At 45.2% G+C, this 23,543-nt stretch overlaps 1 protein-coding gene across 1 annotated transcript; it reads right to left on the bottom strand.

Moving 5' to 3' along the window:
• Nucleotides 1-2,016: 2,016 nt before the first annotated feature.
• On the bottom strand, nucleotides 2,017-22,832 carry GARS1 (glycyl-tRNA synthetase 1; the record flags this gene model as incomplete). The annotated part of the gene is made up of 17 exons (XM_079538608.1): nucleotides 2,017-2,142; nucleotides 3,275-3,465; nucleotides 4,223-4,316; nucleotides 5,492-5,601; nucleotides 7,284-7,369; nucleotides 8,389-8,527; nucleotides 8,729-8,879; nucleotides 10,253-10,417; nucleotides 11,352-11,514; nucleotides 13,060-13,209; nucleotides 14,079-14,224; nucleotides 15,477-15,553; nucleotides 16,242-16,330; nucleotides 17,031-17,172; nucleotides 18,190-18,292; nucleotides 19,722-19,823; nucleotides 22,653-22,832. The coding sequence occupies 17 exons, from the start codon at nucleotides 22,830-22,832 to the stop codon at nucleotides 2,017-2,019; spliced, it is 2,214 nt and encodes a 737-aa protein (XP_079394734.1).
• Nucleotides 22,833-23,543: the final 711 nt, after the last annotated feature.

Below are 23,543 nucleotides of genomic sequence, written 5' to 3'. Positions count from 1 at the left end.
CTGATGGGAATAGAAGTGGTGCCAATTTCACTCATACCCCCACTGTGTGCTCCCCTAAAAATAAACCACGACACACCATATTCCTAAGGCTTTCTTCTCGCATCCATACCTGGGTCTAGGCAGCATTTTCAACCACCGCATTAGCAAAGAGCACCAGAGCAGTGCTGTGCTGGAGGAGCAGGGCTGCAGAGCAATGGCCACTCGAGAGTTAACCAACAACCCCGCAGTTCCAGCAGCTCAACACCTTCCTGGTGCTTGCCATTCTCTGCCTGACAGCACCCTCTTCTGGGAGGTGGGTGCTGCTGGCTGAAGGCTGCACCCTGATCAGCTGCTCTGAAGGCTTCGGAGCTTGTTGTGCCTCCTCCAAAGCAGTTACATGGCACCTGCTGGCAGGTGGGTGCAGCCCCCAGCAGCTGGGAAGCAGCACTCCCTCTGCAGTGCCCTGGTCCTGCTGCTTCAGCAGCAGATGCCTTTTTTTACATCAAGATTTGGATCAGTTCTCATGTTCAGCTGCTAGGAGCAAGGGCAGGCAGGTGAACTGCAACCTGCAGTCATGCTTCCCATTGAAACACCAAATTTGCTTTGTGCCAGTGTAATTCTTTTAGGAGTTTTGGAACCTTCCCTACTGTCTGAAGAGGTTTTCAGCCCAAGGATAGAAATCCGTGCTACAGCAGTATGAGAGCCCTCTCCATGGGCTGGAGCATACACAAAGTAGGCTTACAAATGATACAAACAAATGATCAGAGACCAAAACACAAGTAGGTGTTGGTATCTCTTAAATGGTGTGGGTCACAGACAGATTAGTGCTATCCACAGAAGTGCCATCTCCATCTATAGGGAGGCATATGGGTTGCAAGTCCTCTACTGCCCATGGGAAGTGGGATACAGGTCTCTCATCTCACCTGCTTGGAGCAATCCTTGGTTTCACCCCTTATTGCCAGAAGGCATTGAATGGAAAAAAAGTGATCCTGCTAGCTCTCCACATTCACAGAACTACAGAATCCTTAAGAGATGGAAGGGCATCTTTCAAGCTCATCTGATTTATCTCCTCTGCAATGAACAGACTCACACAGCTCCATCAGGTTGCTCATAGCCTGGTTCAGCCTGGTCTTGAATGTCAGCAGGGACAGGGCTTCCACCACATCTCTGGTCAACCTGTTCCAATGCCTCACCACCCTACCTGTACAAGACTTCTTTTCTTACATCCTACATCTCCCTTCTTTCAGTCTGAAACCATTTCCCCGTGTCCTATCACCACAAACCCTGCTAAAGTCTGTCCTCTTCTTTCTCGTTTCCCCCCTTTACATATTGAAAGGCTATTATCAGGTCACCTCAGAGCCTTCTCTTCTCCAGGCTGAACAGCCCCAGCTATCTCAGCCTACAGCTCATTCCCTCAATCAAGCAAACCTGTGCCAAGTAAGAACAAGAACTGGATTTCCCACTCCTTTTGCTCACCTGCAGGCAAATGCTCCTAATTCTGCAGAGTATCACTGAACACCTGCAACAGAAAAAAAACCACAGAGCCCCATCTCTTATGGGGTATATACATCTCCTATAGCTGCAAGAAGCACCAAAAAGTGATGAGGACTGATACCTTCAACCTCCCTTCATGAACGAGGCCAGACAGCATGCAGCATCTTGCATGGGCATCCAAGGTGATGTGAGCTGATGACAGGGGGGTACGGTCTTGAGGGACTGTAATAATCCTCTGACATCCACAATCAGCATGAGGAGCAAATAAACCAACCACAAGTCATTCCTGAAGAAAGCACAAGGCTGCACAAACACAGAGAAGCAGGCATATATAATGGCCTTTTTATTCATAACACCTTTTATTCCAACTGCAGTTACCTTTAAAGTTCAATTCAGGCAGCGATTGAGGGGAAGAAAATAAAACAAATAGTCCCTGTGTGCACAAACAATGCAGCTTTGAATAATACACGATAAGTTTATTTCATATTAACATGAACAGTAAAAAGTGGACATGTGACGGGGTATTATTTCAGTTCCTTTTCTTTATTCCTCTATTGTGTCCTTTTTGCCAGTCTCTTGTCCCTCAAACTGTGGATACTTGGCTTCCACGTCAGCCCAAGTTAGATAACCGTTCGCCAGGTCACGAATTATGGCAGGAAGTTCAGAGACCTGTAGACAAATCACAAACACAAATGGAACATGAACCTATCAGAATCTGTTTGTTCTGCTGGATATTTGGGGAATGTGGGTAATTCAGAAAGAAAAAAAAACAAACACACCAGCTGCATTAGCTAATAGGACGACTTAAATCACAGACTGTGTCATCTCAGCAGACTGCTCAGTTTCTCAGGGTAACACATGAGGAGAAAGAAATTGTCACTGTTGTGGGCCACAGCAGGATTAATCCCTCCTAACACTGTGTTACAGTTTTGTAAGGGAAAGAAAACAATACACATATCCAGAAGATGCTGTAAGCCAAGGGTTTGCCAGGCCACAATTTGCTCTACGACCAGAACGAAAGGAGTTGCTGGTTGCCTTGTCATTGCTCCTCACTGTGCACTGGCAATATTGGGAAGAGTCAGCTACAGAAACCAGAAAATTGGCAGAAAATTGGTGATGACAATGCTGTGTGACAGCAAGGGTTATGCAGGGGATACAGAGGCAGAGGGGTGCTCTGAGGAGCCCACTAGGCCTGTTACACTGATCTGAGCTGGAAGAGCTCAGCCTGGGAGCTCAGCACTGCCTCCTGCTGCTATAGGAGCCAAACTCTGCCTGGCTCCTACCAAGAACGCAGAAGGGGCACAGAAGATGTTTTGCTCACAGGCAATGAGACTGCTATAAGGAGATTTGCCATTGCAGTCTCTGCATTTCAACCATCTTAGCAGAGTGTGCTTAAGGCAGGCATGCCTTTAGGGCAATCGGGAAGCAAGCTTTGAAGAACTGTGCTTGAACTGGGCTCTGTCACCCAGGATGCAGCAGGCACAATTCTTTTGCCTTTGGTGCTTTTGGATTCAGAAGTGCCCTGAAAACCAAGCCAGGGTTTTCAGAAGAAAAGCAAGCTAAAGAGCAGTGTAATCAGGCTGAAGCACAGCTTTCTAAGAACACCAACGCTGCATCCTAGGAAAATGAAAGCCTCTCCTGACTTCAGAAGCAAGGCCAGCATTTCCTGTTTGAATCTCTTCCTTGAGGGAATTGGCGACAACTCCCGTGCAGACCAGAGATACTGGTGGATCAGAAACATCTCCCTTCCCCTGTAAGAAACCGATTTGGCTGCAGCAAAACCCATCTGCCTGCCCTTTACCTCAGCTCGGATCTGGCGCATCGAGTCGCGGTCTCTCAGCGTGGCGGTGTGAGGCGTTCGGTTTACAGTGTCGAAGTCAATTGTGATCCCAAAGGCCACGCCAACCTCATCAGTCCTGGCGTAGCGTCGGCCGATGGAGCCGGAGGAATCATCCACCTTGTGAGAAATGCCATTCCTGGTGAGTGCTTCAGCTGCAAGAAGCAGAGAAGGTGGAAATAAATCACCAGGACTCGTTGCATACTCAGCAATCCACCTGTCTGTAGTAGAGGCTCCCTACACCCTCATGGCACTACCTGAAACGAGGCACTGTGTGTCCCCGGTCTCAAGCAATACCACAGGTCCTCATTTTGATTTGGACAGGACAATCAACGTTCCAGTCCCTGCCAAGACTCCAAGTTCAAACCCACTCCACAAGTACACTGCTGCTCACGCTGCACCACTCAACCCTCACCCAAAGTGCAATACCAACAGGAAGGTCACTGACTCCAAGCTGTCATTGCAGTCCCACAGCTTTGCTTTAACACAAGAATGAGCCAGCCTAACGTGTGTGCAGGGGCAGGCTTGGCATGGGGAGGCAAGGTCCAGAGCAAAGTCTGATGCAGACAGCAGAAACCGCACTGCCTGATAGGTAGCCTGTGTTTCTATCCTTCATGTATTTACTTTTAGACAGTACAAATGGAAATTCTGACAGAAAACAAAGTAATTGGGCTTACGCACTGTAAACCAACACAGGGAAAGCCAAAGAGTCAACTATTTTTGAGGCTAGTCTGAAAAGACTCATAGATGTTGAAAGCTAATAAAAAGCTTTAGTTTAGTTTAATGGCTTTCCCTTTGCACGTGTGAGAGCTACATGAACCCAATGCTACTTTATCCTCTCCAGCACTGAGGAATAAAACTCTCTCCCCAGTGCATATCACCACTGGGCCCACAGTGCTGTTTTTCACTTACATAATTCCTTGACAAAAGGCATGAATTCCTGATTCTGGCTGAGAGGAAGAACGGAGCACTTGAATGGTGCTACAACAGCTGGGAAGCTGAAGAACTAAGGGGAAAAAAAGAAAAAGCACAAATAAACACAAGTTTAACAGTTAGAGTAGGTTCTTAAGAGGAGAGAATAAGCTCTGAGTGAGCTTAGGGGCAGGGGGATTCTGAGTAGCTGTCTTTTTGTAAGCCATTAGCATTCAGGGTTTCAGCACTAACACCTCACACTGCTAGAGAAAGACTGATTTCCTCCAGCTGTCCTCCACTCCCCCCTTCCCTCCTAACAGCTAATGTTACCTCTCATCCAAAGAGAAACCTTCCAGAATCCTCTCTGGAGGAAGTGATTCTCATCTGAATTATACGAAAATGAAGGGTAAGAGGATTCTCTCCAGATCTAATCTTCTGTACAGTCTAATGGGAAGAGTTCTCACAACATCCATCTCATTCTGTTCAATTCCCATAGAAACTTAGCATGCACAGGGAATATACGCAGCTCAAAGGTTTTCATAATCCTCCTTAGACACCCTCAGAAACAAGAAAGAGCCAAAAGAACCAAAAAGTCCCTTCCTGGCTCTTACAGTCAACAGGACCTTAAAGGGAGGAATGCAGACACAACATAATTACAGAGAGCAGCCCAGGCTCTTCAGAAAGCAAGTTGAAACCTAAAAGGGAGAGAAGTCACAGTCCAATATCCTAGATGTCATGAGCAGTTTTTCTGACTGAAAGTCAGCTGTGTCCCAATTCTGAACTCCTGAATCTTGTTTCTGCACACACATCAGAGCACATCAGAGATACAAAGGAATGCAGTTATTCTGGGGTGCCCAAAATTACAGGCTGCATCTCAGGGAGGTGTGAGGAAATGGCCAGTCTACTGTCTATGTTGCTGCAGAGAAGTGTGATTCAAGGAAAAGCAGCAAAAAAGAGGAAATAAAATACTGAAGAGGTGTTTTCTCTAAGTGATGGGACCCTGCCAGCCAAGTTTGAAGCAAGAAAGAATTTCCTTCCCTCTTGCCAGCAATGTATTAAGAGCCTCATACACACAACCCAAGTGCTCCCGGTGCACGTGTATAAATGACGCCAACACTGGCAAAACCAAGAATTCAACAGCCTGCTTGGGTTTTCCTCATCTCCACTGTGTATTAATGCAGCCTTATTTTAGCCCTTCCCCTGGATGGTAGGGAGAAGTGAATGCCTGCAGGTGTTTTTAGGCTGAGGCCCAAACACAGGAAAGCTCACCGTTCTCTGCTCGTCTCCTTCCCGAATGCGGAATGTGTGCTCAAATACTGTGTACATGATTCTCCCGATACCAAATGAGGGTTCAATTACATTTGGGATGATTTCTTCCACTGGAACACAAAAATAAAATGGACATCATCATTAAAGAATTTATTCCCCCCAAAAAAGTGTTCACTGAAGCTGCCTTTCTGCTCTGAAGTTCTGATTACACGTAGTGGAGCACATGGAAGAAGGAAGGTTAAACATTCCCACTCTAAATACACACAGCTGGAGAAAAAATCTGGACTTGATTCATGTGTAGAATGCATTTAGGCTGTAAATAACAAGTCTGCTTCCCTTCCCTGGGCCTAAGAACGAACAGCACAGCACAACGCACATCCATGCGGATGAAAACTTCCGCACTCCGAGGGGCAAAGTCTTCTCCAAACTGTTTACTGGGAGCTGTCCTCACACAGTGCCAGGGAACATGCTAACAATTACACAGCCTGAGTGACGGCAGGGTAGTACTCCAGCCCCGGTCCACTTCAGCTTCACCTACCAACACCACTTCAGTATCCAGCAGGCTGAGCAGAGAAGCATGGAGTTTCAGATCCAGCTCAAATTCCAATAAAGATTTCCTCTGCATTCCTGAGTTTTTCAGCTGCCTGCTGCATTGCTGTTCTACTCCCTATTCTCCAATGTGTCCAGGGGACAACAGGGGAGAAAGGATGAAGATCAACTATTTAATGCTTGCGAAAATTCTCAGAAGACATGATGTACTACTTCATGATACATCTGTCATTCTCTCCAGCCTTTGCCACACATCACTTAGAGAGGCTTCTTCCCCCTACTCTCCCAAGTAAGGAGGGAGTTCAGCAGGCAACTTCTCTGAAGTTACAATGAGGTAAGACTTGGCACAGCATCAGCACTTGCAGACTGTAAGGCACCTAAACATCTCAGTGGCCCAGCTGCAAGAACAAATACAGCTTGTAGGTGCTATGAGTTGCTCTGCTCTTTCCTAGGAGCACATATCATGCTCCCAACCAAAGGCAAGATGAGCCATTAGTTACAGTACAAACTGGGGAAACACCTCCCTCAGCCCCCAGCAATGCCAAAGACTTCCCTCAGGTGAGGTGCTTACAGAGCTGGCTAGAAAGACAAGACTAGTTTGGGGAAATAAATCCACATATATTTTGTTAATTCACCTTCTAACCCCATTTCCCATATCAAAGCCCTGTGGAGATGCAGCCTGATCAAAACAGGTATGATTTTCAGCTGCCAGAGGATATGACTGGACTCATTGTGAGCCTGGTCAGCTTGGTGAGCTGGCAGGTGCCAGAAGACTTCTGGCTGCAGGCAATGGAGTGAAAACTGGAGCTGTAAGCAGAGAACTGTGCCCACAGCCCCAACACCTGACTGCCACAACCCATCTGTTACACTTGAAATGGACTTGGAGATTGAGGCTCCCGAAGTTGGTGCACCCTCCCCAGCTCCTCCATCACTACAGCAGCTGGTTCCAACACCCCCTTACAAACCCCTAAATATGCAAATAAAGCAGCAGGAATATAATATACAGCATGAAGTCTATGAAACAGGTTACTGAACAGGACCACACAACAGGCCTGTGGGTGAAATCCCACTGCTGAGTGAAGCTTTTCCAGCTGTTTTAAACAAATGTCAAGGGAATAATATTTGAGGTTTTTCCTGTGCCATAGAACAAACACCACCAGGACCCTGCAACTGATCAGCTCCACATTCAAAGCATACCCTGATCTGCCTCTTACATCTGTTGATCAAACTACAAAACATTTACCATGTAACGTTTTCTGAAATCTCTTCACAGTAACCATGTCCTTTGTTAATGTAAAAGTTTTCCCTTCAGTTTCAACAGTGAATTCCCTGCAAAGGAAAAAAAAAAGTCATTCAAGAGCTACAGCAAGAACTAAACAGGTTATATTTCCATAATTGCATCACTTTACTTTGAGAGGAAGACCATAGAAGCCAGAGCAAATCCCAGAGATTGAAGAAATGTGTGGCATCACCATTCAAATAAATTCAAGTTAATAACAAAAATTACAACATAGAAATTAAAAGCAACCATTTCTATAATCACAGTGAACTTAGTTGTGGTTAAGAGCCTGAGGCAAACTCAATTAGGAAATGGAAGAATCTCAGAATGAAGAATATACACCAAAGGAAAAAAAACAAAGGCACAAAAAAACAGGCACTTGCTGCAGACTGTACATCCTGTCAAATGCATACTTATAAAAAGTTATGCCAGTTCTGCCTTTTTTCTTATTTTACCCTTGAAATACACAGCTGCTGGCCTGCTTCAGTCCATTTGACAACTGTTGAGATCTCTTATATTTTAAATTCCTTGCATGCATGAGGAATGCACGCAGACAGGTTGAGGAAAGATACACAAATTGGTGCCTCGATGCATAAAAGACCATAGCAAGTGCTAGTGTATCACTAAATGCTGGGGAACACCAGCTCTGTTCTTCCTTTAACTAAACCTTTAGTCCCATTTCTCTCAGAACTGTTTGATTTTAAAACTATCTGCCAGCCCTGCTCAGTTCTGAAATCAGAGTAGGGAAGATGGTGAACACCCATTTCACTGAGCTGTGCCTCTTTATGGGTTAACTCCATTGCAATCAGAAGCTCATTCCCATACAAATAAACAGATATTTGAATACCAGGAATACAAAGTTGTGTGCATACATCAGATATACACTGATGGATGACCCACAGTGACGTGGTGGAAGAAACAGCACTAAAACATTTCAAGTGACCTAACTAGCCTACTGTCACGAGAAAGCTGGCTTCAGGAGGCTCCAATTCATCAAACAGCAATTTGGGAACCCACATCAGAAGTGTCAGAGAAGGGTAGGATACACACACACACACAGCCAGCTCACCCTTTGTCGTTCAGCAGCTGCTCCATCTCAGTGACGTAGCACTCATCACACATGGAAAGGTATTCCATCACCACCTTCGCGTCCTTCTTGTAAGCTTTGCCAATGGCTCCCTTGTTTGCCTCAAACTGAACAATGTTGACTGTTTTGTATGATGTAGTTAAGGAAAAAAGCCAAGCAGGACAGTACATCCCCTTCTGCCCACAAGTGACATCACCCACACGCTCAATTCTTTGCAGGTTATTTCCCAAAGCTCTGCTGATCCCTCACTGTTAAATCTGCTCCCTGATAAATTAACAGATTTAACTTTAAGAAGAGTTGCATATTCTCTAGGATGCCCCACTGTCAAATTTTACAAGAGAATCTGGTTTATTCTGAAAGGATATAGGTTCTTTGAGAAGCTTCTCAGCTATAAGAGGAACTTTGGTGGCACGAGCATGGCAGGAGAGGTCATAGCAGGAACGATCAGCGCAGCCTACAATCTCAATCCAACCCTGAAAAAACAGAAGTGAAAGCTTTCACTAACACACTTCTCTGTCCACTTAACTGTCAAATTTATGTTTGTTTTCCCTTAAGCCCTCCTTTCTCCCATGACTGCTTTTTTCTACATAGTTAGCTCTATTACAACAAGCTGCCATCGCTCACTAGTTGCTCCTTCATTAGAATGGTTCCGTTTGTTTCCAGAGGAAATGATCAGTTATCTAACCAGTGTCTGTGTTCAAGGCCAGGTTTTCCACATGACTTGGCAGAGCTCAGTGCTGTGCTAACAGCTCGGGGCTGGGGCCAGAGCATACAGTCCTTTCACTCAGACACTACAGGCACACGAAGACATGACCCCCAGATTGGCTATTCTGACAGAGGCTGTGCATGGGGTCCACTCACATAATGGTCACTGCAGTGTCACAGACTAACCCCACAATCCTCAGCAGAATCCTTTCCATCTTTCAGCTCTTTATTAGAATTAAAGCACTTGGAGTTTTCTAGGCACCTTCCAAAAATCTGCACATATTCTAAACTCTTTGGAAAGGCTAACTGAAAAACATACACTTCACCAGATATGAAGAAGCAAATATTGAGATAAATTCTTCTCTTCCAAAGTCAGAAACATAGGTGATGTACTTTTGAAGAGATGAATTATTTCACTGCTCATTATAGATACTGTTTAATTACTATTCAAGTGATACACTTTGGCTTACACTTACTGAAAGATCCAAAGACTTTCCAAAAGAATTTAAAGTGAATTTAAGCCTGCTCCCTAACTGCTCACTGCTGGTTCACCTACAACAACAAAAATATGCCATTCTTCAAAATCCAGTCGACAAGATAAAAGAAAAACAAAGCACTCAAAGAGGCCTGAACTGAAGAGCTCTTGGTGACTCAACTGGAAGGTAAGAGCTCTTTGGAAATCTTTCACTCAGCCCCAGCTGGCTGAGCTGGCAGGAATAAACTAATTTCTCACGCCTTGAGAGTGGGAAAGGAAGGAACATTTCTAGCAGGAAGGAATCAATCCTGGAGTAACGCCTCCATGGAAACAAATCCTTGGCCACCACTCTTACAGGGGGTTACATTTTTTTTGGAAAGCACCAGGACTTGGTTTCACTTCATTGCAGAATGAAATTCAATCGGTACAAAATCCACAGGTGACTTCAGTCTCTAGCAAAGGAGTCTGCAGAATGGACCTACAAATGAGCACAAACAGCTCAGAGGCATGAAAGGAGCTGACTTATCCCCTGAAGTCCTTCGTGACTCAGATTATACTGTGCTAACTGTGTGAATAACATGGGGCTGGACAGAAACAGACTCTCCACCTTCCTACAGCAACAACAGAACTAACAGGCAGAATTTGCTGTTTCAATCTTTCACTTACATACGATGTTTTGGACTCTGCATCCCAGCAGTCACAGGCATAGTGAGCCATCTCATTCTCCATGTGCTGTCGGAAGCGCAGCTTGTCAGGGGACACACCAACCTTTGTAAGGAAGAGGTAGATTCTACCAATGAAGTAACCAAGAACGGAGTTATTGATCACGCCCTGAAAGAATCCAAAGCAGGAAGAAAAAAACAAAAACAACACACACAGATGTTAACTCCCAGGGAAGTAAAGCCAGGATTTACCACAACATGGTAAGAATGTTACAGACGTTCTTGTAGCTGCCTGGGACAAAGTACTACAAACTCTCTGAAACTCACTATTACATCTCTTCAAATTCAACTAATAATACTGCCAGGAGCTCCATCTGATGGAAAACATTGATTTGATATCACTCTAGGACTCATTATTAATTCTCCATGACGATCACCTACTTGAAGAGACCTCACTGTACTCACTGGTGTTACAACACTGCACATGAATTCCAGTCAGGGTTCAGGGCTCCACAACAGCTCTTCTCTACAGTTTACAGTCTCAATACAAAAGGCTTTTTTGTGGTTTAGGGCTTTTGTTTTATAAGCCCATTCATTGATTGTTTGCATGTGTGGAGAACAATGCAGTGAAGCCCCAACATGCAAGCCAAACACCGCTGGGGGTCAGCAACTGAGTATTAGATTCCCAGTCACTGTTGATCTTTTGGCAAATATTAGCACTCCTTACTGTTCCACTCCAAATAGCTAAGGGATAGATCCCACTATCCTAGCACTACCTGCAGCCTTTTATCACCGTTAGCCCATCCCTGGAGATGTTCTAGCCCCTTGGATGGAGGCTTTGAGCAACGTGATACAGGTGGAAGGTATCCCTGCCCACTGCAAGGGGTTGGAACTGGATGGTCTTTAAGGTCCCTTGCAACCCAAGCTGTTCAATGACTCTACGTGAGTCCATGATCAGATCTCAGTCACACTGATGCACCTGAGAGATCCGAGCCTTAAATCTGGGAGCAAACCCCAACTGGCATCAACACACAGTTTGTAATTCAGCCTCCAGAGCACTAGTCTTAAGAGCAGGCTCTACATGCTCACAGAAGGAATGTTACCTGTTGAACAGCATCTCCCAGCCGCATTAAATGGGCAGACTGCCCGCTGAGCTGGGCCTTGGAAGAATACAGGAGGATGTTGAGATCTGCCACACTCTGAAACTTGGGATGATTCTTCTCACTGGGATCCACAAAGTGCTCAATTTCTGCCATGGTGAATTCCCTAATGGAGACATCAACCATTTACATTAAGTACTTGGTACATCTGCCACAACCCTCCTAATAAATGACTCTGTTTTTACCTCTCACAAGAAAGTCAGGGGTTTAAAAATAAAAATAAATTCATAGCCAAGGCAATTGAAAGACTGGAACCAGCCTTGACATTGGCTTTACTTTAATCCCCAAATTCCCAATAAAACATCCCACAATGTCATTTAGAAATATCTAGTCCACGTTTATCACCACTGTGATTCAAACCAAAGAACACCACCTTTGGAAATCCTTCCCAAAACTGTCTGCAGTTCTTTCAGACTATTGCATAGGGTCAATGAAAAGTAATCCACTGTCTAATTCAGCAACCTTAACTCATGTGAGAGGTGCCTATAGGAGCCAGGTTAGGTGATGATGTCTTGAAAATAATTATACAGCCACATTCAGCAATGGTGTACAACCTATTCTGTTTGAGGAACTTGCCTTTAATACACCTATACTCACACACTGATTCTTAGCCTTCTTGACTGAAATCACACTGAATTAGCTTGTTAGCAAAAACCTTAAAAAAAAAACAAACAACCTCTGTGTAATCATTAACTTTAAATCACAAGCATCAGAGTGCAATACCCCAGGATAGCATAATAATCTCCTATAAACGTGGCTCCTATAAATGTGCCACAAGCATGTGATTTATACTTGACTGAAAATGTATTTCCATGACAGAAGTTGCTCATTCCCAGATGTGCAGGAGAGAACAGGAGGTCTGAGAAAATTCTAAAGCACTCCCTTAGTGCTAATGATGCCACTGCCTGTCAGTGACATTCAGTGACATTCAGAGACCACATTAATCAGTTACCAAGTTTACAACACACGCTGCCTGTGTGTACAGCAGAATCACACTAACAGTACATCAAAGTTCTCATTCCCAATTAGATAGAGGAGACATCTGCTCAGAATAATTCAGTTAAGATGCAGTGATTACCCTTAAAGAAGTGCAGTAATCACTTTCACCCTGAGATAGAAAGCTTCAAAAATAATTCTCAGGAATAATCCTGAGCTCTCCCTGCTGGACTGATGCTGGGACACAAAGACAGGTCTTGAGTCAGGTAATCTCCTCACTTCCTCTCTGTAATAAGCTTCAGAATTGCAGAATCTGCAGAATTGAGACAAGCAAACGCTGCTGCAAGGTCAATCACACTTTGATTCCAGATTTCAGTCTGAAAATAAACAGTGTGATATGATTAAACTAAACTGTACATCCTGTAAAGAACACAACTACTTTTAATATGATTTCTTTACGGTGACCACTAAGTTTTTGTGATAAAATTGAGTTTAATCGAGGTGTTTCTAATGGAACAGCTATTTCACAGATCCTAGACAGAACTCTATTGTTAAAACCTCAGGTAAACGGGTTCTTTGTCCAGGAGCCCTAAGACTCACTAGGCACATTATCAGGAACCTTCTGAAGTGAAAGCCACAGGACAAACAATGAAACAAAAGGGAGGTGCCACCCACTCCAAGGCACCCTGCTGCTGAAAGAGGAAATCTGCAGTACCTCACTCTGATAAGGCCGGATCGGGGCGAGATCTCATTTCTGAAGGAGTTTCCAATCTGAGCAGCAGCAAAAGGGAGCTTGCCTTGGTTGAACTCGAGAAGACGTTTGAAGTTGAGGAATATTCCCTGTGCTGTTTCTGGCCTCAGGTAGCTGAAAGGAGAAAATCAGGGAGACAAATGTGTGGGGAAAGTAGTTAGAAAAATAACAACGGTTAATAGAAACCTTGACACAAAACACTGAAGCAATAGGCTGTGAGGAAACCAAGTGGCCAGTACAACCATAGAGGTCAGATGGACTGCACCCTCCCTGCCAGCCCTACGCGAGCCTAGGCTGTGCCAGACTGCTTACAAATGTGGATTTGGCAGGCAAACCATGAATGCACCTCTGCTATTTCCCAAACTGAAGAGGTTTTAGGGTAAAGGACCTTTGAATCCCAACAGTAATGTGAGACATTCCCACAGAGAACATCTCGTACATAGACTACTTCATGTAGTCATGGAAAGCATGACATCACGAAACCTATCTCAGGGCATCCCTAACTACAGCATTCTCCACTTTTCAACGGGAATTTCAGTTTTGCAGTTGGTTCCCAACTGAAAACAAAAGCCTCTGCATTATCACACTGAGTACAAATACCTAGTAAATGATGTTACCAATGAATCACTCCATTAAGTAAATTTATCCTGTCAAAAGTACACACTGCAACACCTTCTCTACAGCCAAGAGATCACTGACAAATGGGGACTCAACATTAACTGACTTCTTGGAAATGACAATGCCAACCAGCAAGGGCACAGCTGTGATCCATACAGCCTGGCTGCTTCAAGTACTTATGTGACTTTGTAACAGTTCCTCCTTCTTTTTGCCAAGAGGAATGATAAACTGCCATAGAAGGCTGGGACTCAAAGACAGGGGAAGGTTACTCAAGAGAAAACCGCATACTTCAGTCCTGCTGTGACCTCAATGTTAATTCCAGATCATCTATGAAGAAGAGTGAGCAGCATGAGATTAGTACCAACCCAGGCATGTTTCCTCCGGGCCCAATGGAGGTCTTGAACATCAGATTGAAAGAAACAGGAGGGGAAAGGTCATTCCCAGTGATAGGTGACTTCACGTTGTAGTTCACAAAGAGATCTGCAAGCTCTTGCTGGCCATAGTTGTCCAACTAATATCAAAACATAAGGGAATTATTTTAATTAGTAAATAAGATAATAGATAATGACACATATAATAGATAATTATATCCCCTTTACCTGCTACTGAGCATGATCCACAGCTCTGAAACACATGCCTAGAATAGTCAAGCAAGCTGAAGTCTGAACCAATGAAAGAAGTATACCCTGGACATCTGCAAACCCATTTTAGCAACGTCAGTCCACAACTCAGATACATAGAAATGGAGGTATTATGCATGTGAGTGGGTGTAAATCAGAAGAAAAGTCACTGGGACTGCATCACCACCCACCAGTAGCTGAAACTATTCAGATGAAGCTAGAACATTGGGAACAGCATGTTGGGAAGGAAAAAAAATACAGCAGCGAGGGAGAAGAAAGCTGAAACTTCTGCAGTGCTTTCCCTGCATTCATTTCCTTACTTCTCTTACTTCATGTACTAGAGAAGCCTCAAAATAGGAGAAAAAGAAAGAGTTTATTAATAGAGGGATTCCTCCAACGGATTGCAAAGGTTCAAAGCTGCAGTGTGAAAGAGCTAAGGGCTGCTGTTCAGTGATGCAGCGCACAAGAAAGGGTTGCTCCTTCTTGAAGGAAACATCTGCTCTCAAAGCATTTACCCTACAAGTCGTCAGAACAAACATCCGAAAAAAAAAAAACCCCAAAGAAACAAAAACTAAAGGCAAATGCCTGCACAGCTACTCAGGAATGTCAGACTGGAGCAACAACTCTTCTCATCAGGCAAAAAAAAAAAAGATAGGAAAATCTTTGCAGGGTAGTGGGAGAAGAGAAACAAATCTGAAGTGCTTCAAAGTCAAAGCAACTTTAAAACATCCCAATTCAGTGCTAAGTGGTTCGGCACCCTGCCAAAACTCATCTGACTGCTCTTTTGCATCACAGTCCCGCAGTGAGGCTTTGACAAAGGCAAAGGGGGACTCAGAAGAAACAGGCTTTTTACAGCAGGTGGAATGCAGCAAAGCAGACAATCTCCAAGGACAGAGCTTCAGCCCTACCAATATAGCATTCAAAAGACAGCCACAACAGCAGTAACTATCCAAACAAAAAAAGGAGATGGAATTAGCCAGGAAGTTTCCAGTATTTCGGAACACAGACAGACCTACATGCATCTCTGAGGTGCAGAGTTTTATGCACCCTTAGGGAAACACAACAGATTACTTCTGTGCACTGCAGTTCCCTTAGGCACACACATCCCTGAAGCATTCACCTCCTCCTCATGCAGGCACCTACCTGTGTCAGAACGTTTTCCATTTCTGCCTTTTTCTCTGCTGTGCACTTCTTGTCAGACATAAGCTTTTGCAGGTGAGCTGTGAGCAAGAAAATCCCACATTGAGTTTATATTGCAACCCTACAACTGACCCCAAGCTAAAGGCAGACAAATCAGGAGGATCCTCCAGCATAAGTACACATCCACCACCAGTTGACTTGCTGGTGTCTATCAGGCTAATTCCACTCCTGTCAAGGCAATGATGATCTACAGCTGAGGATCTACACTAGAGAAAACAGGGCCTTCTCTTATTTCTTTCTGATACTCATTTCTATAAACCCAAGCCCCTTCCTCCTTATTCTCATTCTATGAAGATCTGAAACTCAAACTAATGCATGATGCCAAAGCAGCAAAGCTAATTTTATCCAATGCACTAAGATGCACACGCTGACTTGGTACAGTAGGGTTAGACTGTGCTCCTCTTTATAAGCAGAGCATTCTCCCTGAAACACAAAAGTAGACAAAACGAAGTCAAGAATTCCCAATCTCATTTGAGAAAAGTATTTTGGCTGTGTTTGCTGGAGATCCTGCATTTCCTTTAAAACACAAACACAACATTAAGACAGAGAACTCTGATAAGGATAAGCAAGTAATGATTAATGATCTATGATCACAATTGTGGAAGACCAGATACACCAACTGGCTTTCCTTGAGAAAGATATTCCTTTCCTACGCCTGTACCACTACAAGAAATGCCCAAACCCGCTGGCCTTGTAAGAAAAACAAACCTTTTAAGAGATGATCAGCACGAAAACATTCCCCATTTTTCACATCTTTCACCATAAAGTCAGCAAACTTGTCTACATGGCCAGAAGTCCTAGAACAGATGATACAGAAAAGGAACATGTAAGCTGTTGGTGGACAGCCCTGGGTACAGTGTGACATTTGTGTGTGACCCACAGAAAGCAATGCTCTTGACTCAGCTCAGAATCATTCCAAAAGCACCTGACATATTTAGCAACCTGCTGGCAATCTCAGCAGAAAGACACGGAGGTGAAATGGTCTAGATTCTTACTCTTCAGGATTGTCCCTACACCCAGGCATGGATAAAAGGAGGGCTTCCAATTCCTGAGCTACAGAAAAGTTATCTGCATTCAGAGCTCAGTTAACACACTGCATGCTGCCACCCCTCCACCAAGGGAAGGATGGCAAAGCAATTGGGCCACTGCTCTAAACCATGACTTCAGCATCCCAGTTTTTGGCAGGCCATTTACATCCTTTTTCTTGTCTTCTTGACCTGTTTGAAGAAGGGATAATGACAATTTCATACCTAATGGGACAGCCAGGAGACATTAAGACATGATTCTTACATAGTTCAGTCACACTGCTCTCCCACATTTATGCAACAACAGCTTCTCACCCCGATCTGTGCACTGGTCTGTAATTATTTGGCATTACAAAAGGATGTGGAATTGGGTGACCCAGCCTCAAGATCCCTATGGGTAATTTTACAGCAGACTGTAAAAAGCAACCATGACCAGAAATGACATGCTGTAGAAAGAAAGATTCATATTTACTTCAAAACTGGCTCTGGTGTGAGCATGGTACAGTCAATCTCCAGGATTTGCTCCTCCTGTATAAAGTGCTGTCTCCATGCCTGGATGATGTTGTTCTTCAAAGCACATCCGACAGGCCCAAAGTCATACAGGCCACTGACACCTGCAAAGAAGAAAAGGGGACAAGTGTGTTAGGTGCAAGATGGTACGAACTTACAGTATCTGGAGGGAAACTCTTCCATTCTCAGCATTCCCACCAGCAAGTTTAATCCTGAGGTAATTTTTCTGAGTGTGAACTGTTCTGTGCTAGCAGAATAAGGAATATGGCTCATTGCAGAGCACTTTTACATGGAGAACCATGATGGAAGTGAACTGCCAAGCACTCGGAGGGAATACTCCACACTATTCAGCACAGTTCAGCTGCAGATTGCACCAGGGCATCAGATAATGACAGAAGATGAAACAGTTGTTGGTATGTGCAATCAACAACTCTAAGAGCTTCACTCCCCTCATCAATAGATTGTTCCCACAAAATATTATCCAACTGCAGAAGGTATCTGAATACAAAAGAGAGGAATCAAGCACGTTTCAAGGCAATAAACTACTTCAGTAGTAAGACATGTCCCTGTTCATCACCAGCTTAAGAACAAAAATAAAACCAACTAGAGGAAAATATTTATTTTACTTTCTTAGGTGGAAGAGGATTTAACCATACAGACACTGTGCTGACACTGAGCTGCCTCAAATCAGCTACATGAAGAGGTTTGACAGCCACAGTAGTTCACCTGCCTGATAAAGTTCATTATAGTAACATGTTCTAAAGTTCAAGTTAGTTTTGGGCATTATCTTGCAAAAAAAAAAAAAATAAATAAAATCAGATAAATGGTTATGAGGGAACAAGCTGATCACTTCCCTTAAATCCTAAACACCCTCCCCTCTGCAAGGCAACTGCCTTCTACTCTGTAATGCTTAAAACTTCCACTCATCTGCATTTAGGGAGAGGGAGACTTCTGGAAAAGCTAACAGACTCAAGGAGGAGAAAGTTTACAACCAGCTTGGAAACAAAAGAAACCTAAGGTTGCATTAAGAGAACACCTCAAGAGTCCAGCATTTCACACAGCTACAGAGACCAGAACATCAGCCTGAAGGAACCACAACTTAAACATCTTTAAATCTGTACCTCCATAAATAGAAAAGGCTTGATCATAGAAAAACCTCCTTTTCAGAGTGTCTTCCATTTTAACTCTGTCCACGATGTCATCTTTGGGCTGTAAGGCCAACTCCTGTAATTCAAACAAACTGAAAACAGTTAACATTTCCCATTTCTGACAGAAGGAAAAATCCTCTCCGTTTACCATTACGAATCAAAAGTCTGTAAGGAACATTTTGAAGCAAAGGCATCTGCTCATTTTCCCGAGCAGGATGGCCATGCTGAGATTCAAGCACACAGTGACAAACATTGTCACTGTCTGAAAACAGCATTTTAGATACTTGAGGTGAACTCATGCAGTCTAACTTTCAGGCAGCTAAGCCTGCACCTTTCTGTACAACCAACGAAGAAACAACTGTTATGATCCTGAATCAACAGCTCAGCAACTGTTCACCTGATCTGGATGAAAGGGGGTGAAAGACCCCACAGAGGAGCAGAATCATCTACAGACTTTAGAAAAGATATGGTCTGGGGACATAAAGCCAAACAATCTATAACACTCGACTACTCTGCTCTTTTTAATCCTTCACATTCAGTTTCTGCTGTTTAAAGACAGCAGAACTACAGAGGAACTACAGAGCTTGTAAGCTGCAGCAGCAGCTGCTAAAGCAAACAAGCATTCACACTACTGCCTTCTGCAGAAGTTGTAAGCAACTGAGGTGCATTGCTGAAAACACTGTCAAGAGAAAACACCTATATGTAAGTGCTGCACTCCCAAGGAGTGTTTACAAGGCCACTCTTGCACTGACAGGGATACAGCCCACACAAATTGTGTAACTGCCAAACACACCTCTATGCTGCATCCTACAGGCTGCTCTCCACCAAAAGGTGGGGCTCAAAGGGCCACTGAGTTTCCTATCCTAACTCACCATTCTCTGGGTCAGGTTCCTCATGGCTGAGGAACAGAGTTGTGCTTTTATATGTTTACTAATCTAGAGACAAAATGAACTTGAAGTTCTATTGTTTCGTTTGCAGAAAGACTTTTCAGGGCATAACCATATTTAAGAAGGGGGGCACAATTTCATGGCATCCTGCTCTCAAAGGATGAAGAAAGCCCTAAGTTATGTGACATCACCAAAAAACTGTTTACACTGTAGTAAAGGACATGATTTCTAAGCAAGCATGTTGAACATCAGTTTGGGAATTCAAATGCCACACGAGGAGTGTGGAAAGGAAACTCAATGAACAGTGCTTCCTCTCACTGTGCACAGAAAAGATCTAAATAGTCAATGAGGGCTGGTGACACACACACCTAACTTCAACTTCGACCATTAACAACAAACTCATACTTATTCACTCACATATTGAGGTTCGATGCTCACAGGCAACGAATGAAACTGTCACTGGTCAGAAAGATCCACCTATGTCAGCTATTTCAGAAGTGAATGCTCTAGCAGGTTACGATTGTTCTGTCAGAATCAGTGCTGTAAAAATATATTAAGCAGAGATTCCAGGGCTTTTCTGACAGAAGTGCAGAACTCACATTTAACTTCCAGACTCACCTTTGCTTCTAGGACCCTCTTCCGAGCTTTGAGCTCTGCTACAGCTCTGTCTATATCCACCTGGGGAGCCTTCTCTTCCTTCAGCTTCCTTACCAGTTCTCCCTAGAAGGTGACAAAAGAGAAGATTGTGATCCTTTCTTCAAACACCACTGACAAGAACTCCAGGTATTTCAGCTCTCCTGGCAACCCAAAGAGAAGGTTTGTGCTGCCTCCTCACTCCCCACTTCAGTCTCAAAAGGTTTGCTTCAACTGTTTCAAACACACTGGAGAGCTCACAAAACTGGGCATCCTTAGCCAAATCAACGCTGCCTCCTCCTCCCCACAACCCTGTTAAATCCCAGACCCATCATTAAATCTTAGCATGCAAATACACTCCTCCATGCACCACTGTACAAATACGTCCACAGATCCTAATTTCTGTCTTTGAGGATGCACAAACTTGATCCTCAGGTGCTCAGTATAGGCTCTGGGCTCTCTCTTACTAATAAGGCTTCCCTACTTTCTACCCCTTTTGTTTTTCTTCTAAGTTTATGAGCACTTCAGACTTTTCCTCTGCCAAACCTGGTCAAAACTGGCCAATAAGCACACAGCTTTTTAGAATAACATCTCACAGAGCACAGAATTAATTAACAGTCTTCCTTTCCAGCCACTCTTCTTCAGTCAAAACCAAAGTCTATGTTGAATTACTGAGGACAAAGAAAAAGCATCAGGAGGAAAAAGCACAGAGACATCAGTACCTGAAGTATCAGTATCTGAAGGAGCATCTTCTAAGATGCTCCAAGTTGAGCACTTTCCTCATGCCTTGCACATCTCCATTACAAAAAAAAAAGAGTAAAAAAATCACACTTCCACAATACCAGCTTTTTTCTTTAGTTAATGCCACAGGCACTGATCACCCAAAGAGAAGAGAATGCGCAACTATCATTCAGAAATCAGATTTAAGAAAGTTCAAGTGCTTCAAAGAGCAGGAAGATTAAAGACTGATGTTATTAATAGAACCATAAAATCACTGGGGTTGGAAAAGTCCTTAAAGATTATCAAGTCCACAACCACAAGCTAACCATGTTACCCTAACAACCCTCTGCTAAATCATGCCCCTGAGCATAGAAGGAGCACAGAAGCAGGAAGACTCTAAAGAAAGCATTAAAGTTAACAAACATATGACAGATAAATAAGAACACTGCTGGGCTCCCTTAACCCTGTCAGCTAAAAGAACATAAGACAGCTGCAGTTTCTTTCCTGTTAACTACTTCTATCAAAACGTGAAAGTTTCACTCACTGCCATTCTTGGGTAACGTGGCAGAGGGAGGGATCTGAATTTTTTTTTTTCCCCTTTAAAGTAATAAGTTCAACCTGCCTTTGTCGAGCTGAGGGGTCGGCAGTGGTAAAAACATCAAGGCAGCAGCAAGGCAGCTACTGCTGACTCAACAGAGCTATCACTCCGTTCAATGCAGAGCATCTAGAAGCAGCAGAGAGCAACTCTTTGTCCTGATGTCTGAGTAAGAGAGTATTCAGACATATGCAAGGGGAAAGAAAAGAAAAAAAACCAGCACCACTGAAGCAAGCAATTATGTTTGCTGACAGAACTCGATCTAATTAAAGCTACGAGCCCGAGCCCAGCCCAGAGGAGGAGTGCACAGCAGCACTCGATGTGGCAAATTTTTCTGCAGCTTTGTCCCATAGACCAATAGAGCAGAGAGGGATCCACCCCTGGATCACGGCAGCTTATTGCATCAGGCGCTGCTGCAGGAAGATACGCTGCTCACTTCCCTCTCCATAGGCTGTGAGTCCCTGAGGCTTAATTAAGCCGCTCCTCCACTCCTCTGAGGGCTGGCAGACAGGGTCTGCTGCACCATCATGTTCCAGCTACCCCAATCCTTCTTTCCCTATGCACAAACATCTCAGTGAATCACTACTGTAAGCCATTAGCGACAATAGTCCTGGTCCAAGCTAGGCATGTTTACCCCCACATCTCTCCTTGGCACCGCAAGGCACTCTGCTCCAATCCCACAGGCAGACAATGAGGGGACACCGATGCTAAACAGCCCCGATGGCAGCATCCACACTTTGGAGGGCTCCAGGGGTCACTGTTTTATTGACAAGGAGTTCCCTACCAAGGCATTATGCTGCACAGTGATTCATAACAAGAACTCACTGAAGCGCTGGTATAATTAGAAGGCCGTAAATCCATTTAATGGGGAAACACGTGCAGAAATCTCCCAGCATATGGGACACACACGTAGATACGTGAGCAGCTAAGCATAAAGACAGTGGATTCAGATGCTGATGGAGAACCCACATGTAGTATTGCTAGAGCAGGGAGGAAGGGGAAATTCCTTGTGTGCAGGCTGTACAGCCACTCACACTGCAAGGGCACCAAGGTTCAGCTATGAAATGAAAAGCAAATCCTTCTCGGGTGATGATGGAGCTAAAGGTAACAAAGATCATAGAATCAACATAGAATCATGGAATGGCCTGGGTTGAAAAGGACCACAGTGCTCAACTTGGGCTGTATGCAGGGTCGCCAACCAGCAGACCAGGCTGCCCAGAGCCACATCCAGCCCGCCCGTGGATGCCTGCAGAGATGGGGCATCCACAACCTCCTCGTTAATAAAGACGCCTGCTAATAACACCCATACGAAACAGATACCAGAATGCTCAAACGAGTGACTTCTTATCGGGCGAGCACGCAGTGATAAAGGACACGACTGACCTCCAACACAACCTCAGCTCGAACGGGAAGTCATCCCGCGACCCTTAACGGAGAGGCAAAGCTCCGCAGTGCTGGGGCACGGCAGGCAGCCCGGCAAACCCTGCTCGGAGGCCCAGAGACACAACGGGACCGCACGGTGCCGCTCCCAGACGGAGGCTCGCGCCCAGCTCTGCCCTCCGCCCGTCCCTCGCAGCGGATCGCCGCTCACGTTCTGTTACCTGATGCCGCACCGCCTGCCGCAGCGGCGCGAGCAGCGCCTCGGCTTGCGGGCCGTCCATGAGGGTCGCGGCCGGGAGAGGAGCGGAAGGCGGAGCGGACTGGCGGCAGAGCGGGCCGGCGAGGCGGCTGAGGAGGCGCAGCAGGGCGGGCAGAGCGCTACGGGGCGGCAGCAGCGGCATGGAGAGGCGCGGCCAGCCGCCCTGCCCCCCCCCCGCATGATGAAATCCCCGCGCTGCGTAAAGCCGGCCCCCGCCTCGACGACGCACTTTCCGCACGGGCGGCGGCCGTCGCCGCCGCCACCACCACCAACGCGGCGGCAGATTCGGCACGGCGCCGCGCCAGCCGCCAGGGGGCGCCTTAACACACAGGTAAGGTGTATGGACGCTCGCAAAGCGCGCATGCGCGCACGCAGCAGAGAGGGGCCATAGTAGGGGGGTGTTGCGATTGCGCTCTGCGGAGCGCGGGGAAGCGCGGAATGGCAGCGGGGGGAGGAAGGTGTGGAGGTCGGCCGTTGCGCGGGGCTCAGCATAACGGCTGCCCTGGGCAACACTGAGGGAAGGGGGATTGATCTCGGGTTGAGTATAAAGCGCATAAGTCGCTCCGGAAGTAATGCCTCCTATTTATTTCTACGGCAGTGACAATAGATGGGAGGAGTGCAGTAACTCCGGTCGACAGAGCAAGTTCTCGGATGCAAAACGCTGTTTTTCAATCGTAGTTCACTCTGTGTTTTTGAGAGCGATGAACAAGAGGGCATACGTGCGCCAGAAGGTGTGACCATCGCTGTCACCACTGCTGAAATGCAGCACCCAGCCCTCGCTGTGCTCACATCCGCTGCTGGGTCTCCATAAATGCTCGGCAAACACTGGTGAGCGTCCACGTGTGCCATTTTT

The sequence above is a fragment of the Tetrao urogallus genome (assembly GCF_951394365.1).
Source record: "Tetrao urogallus genome assembly, chromosome: 7".
Lineage (NCBI taxonomy): Eukaryota > Metazoa > Chordata > Aves > Galliformes > Phasianidae > Tetrao > Tetrao urogallus.
The sequence above is the reverse complement of the archived record's forward strand: the minus strand, read 5'-3'. Positions and strand labels throughout refer to the sequence as shown.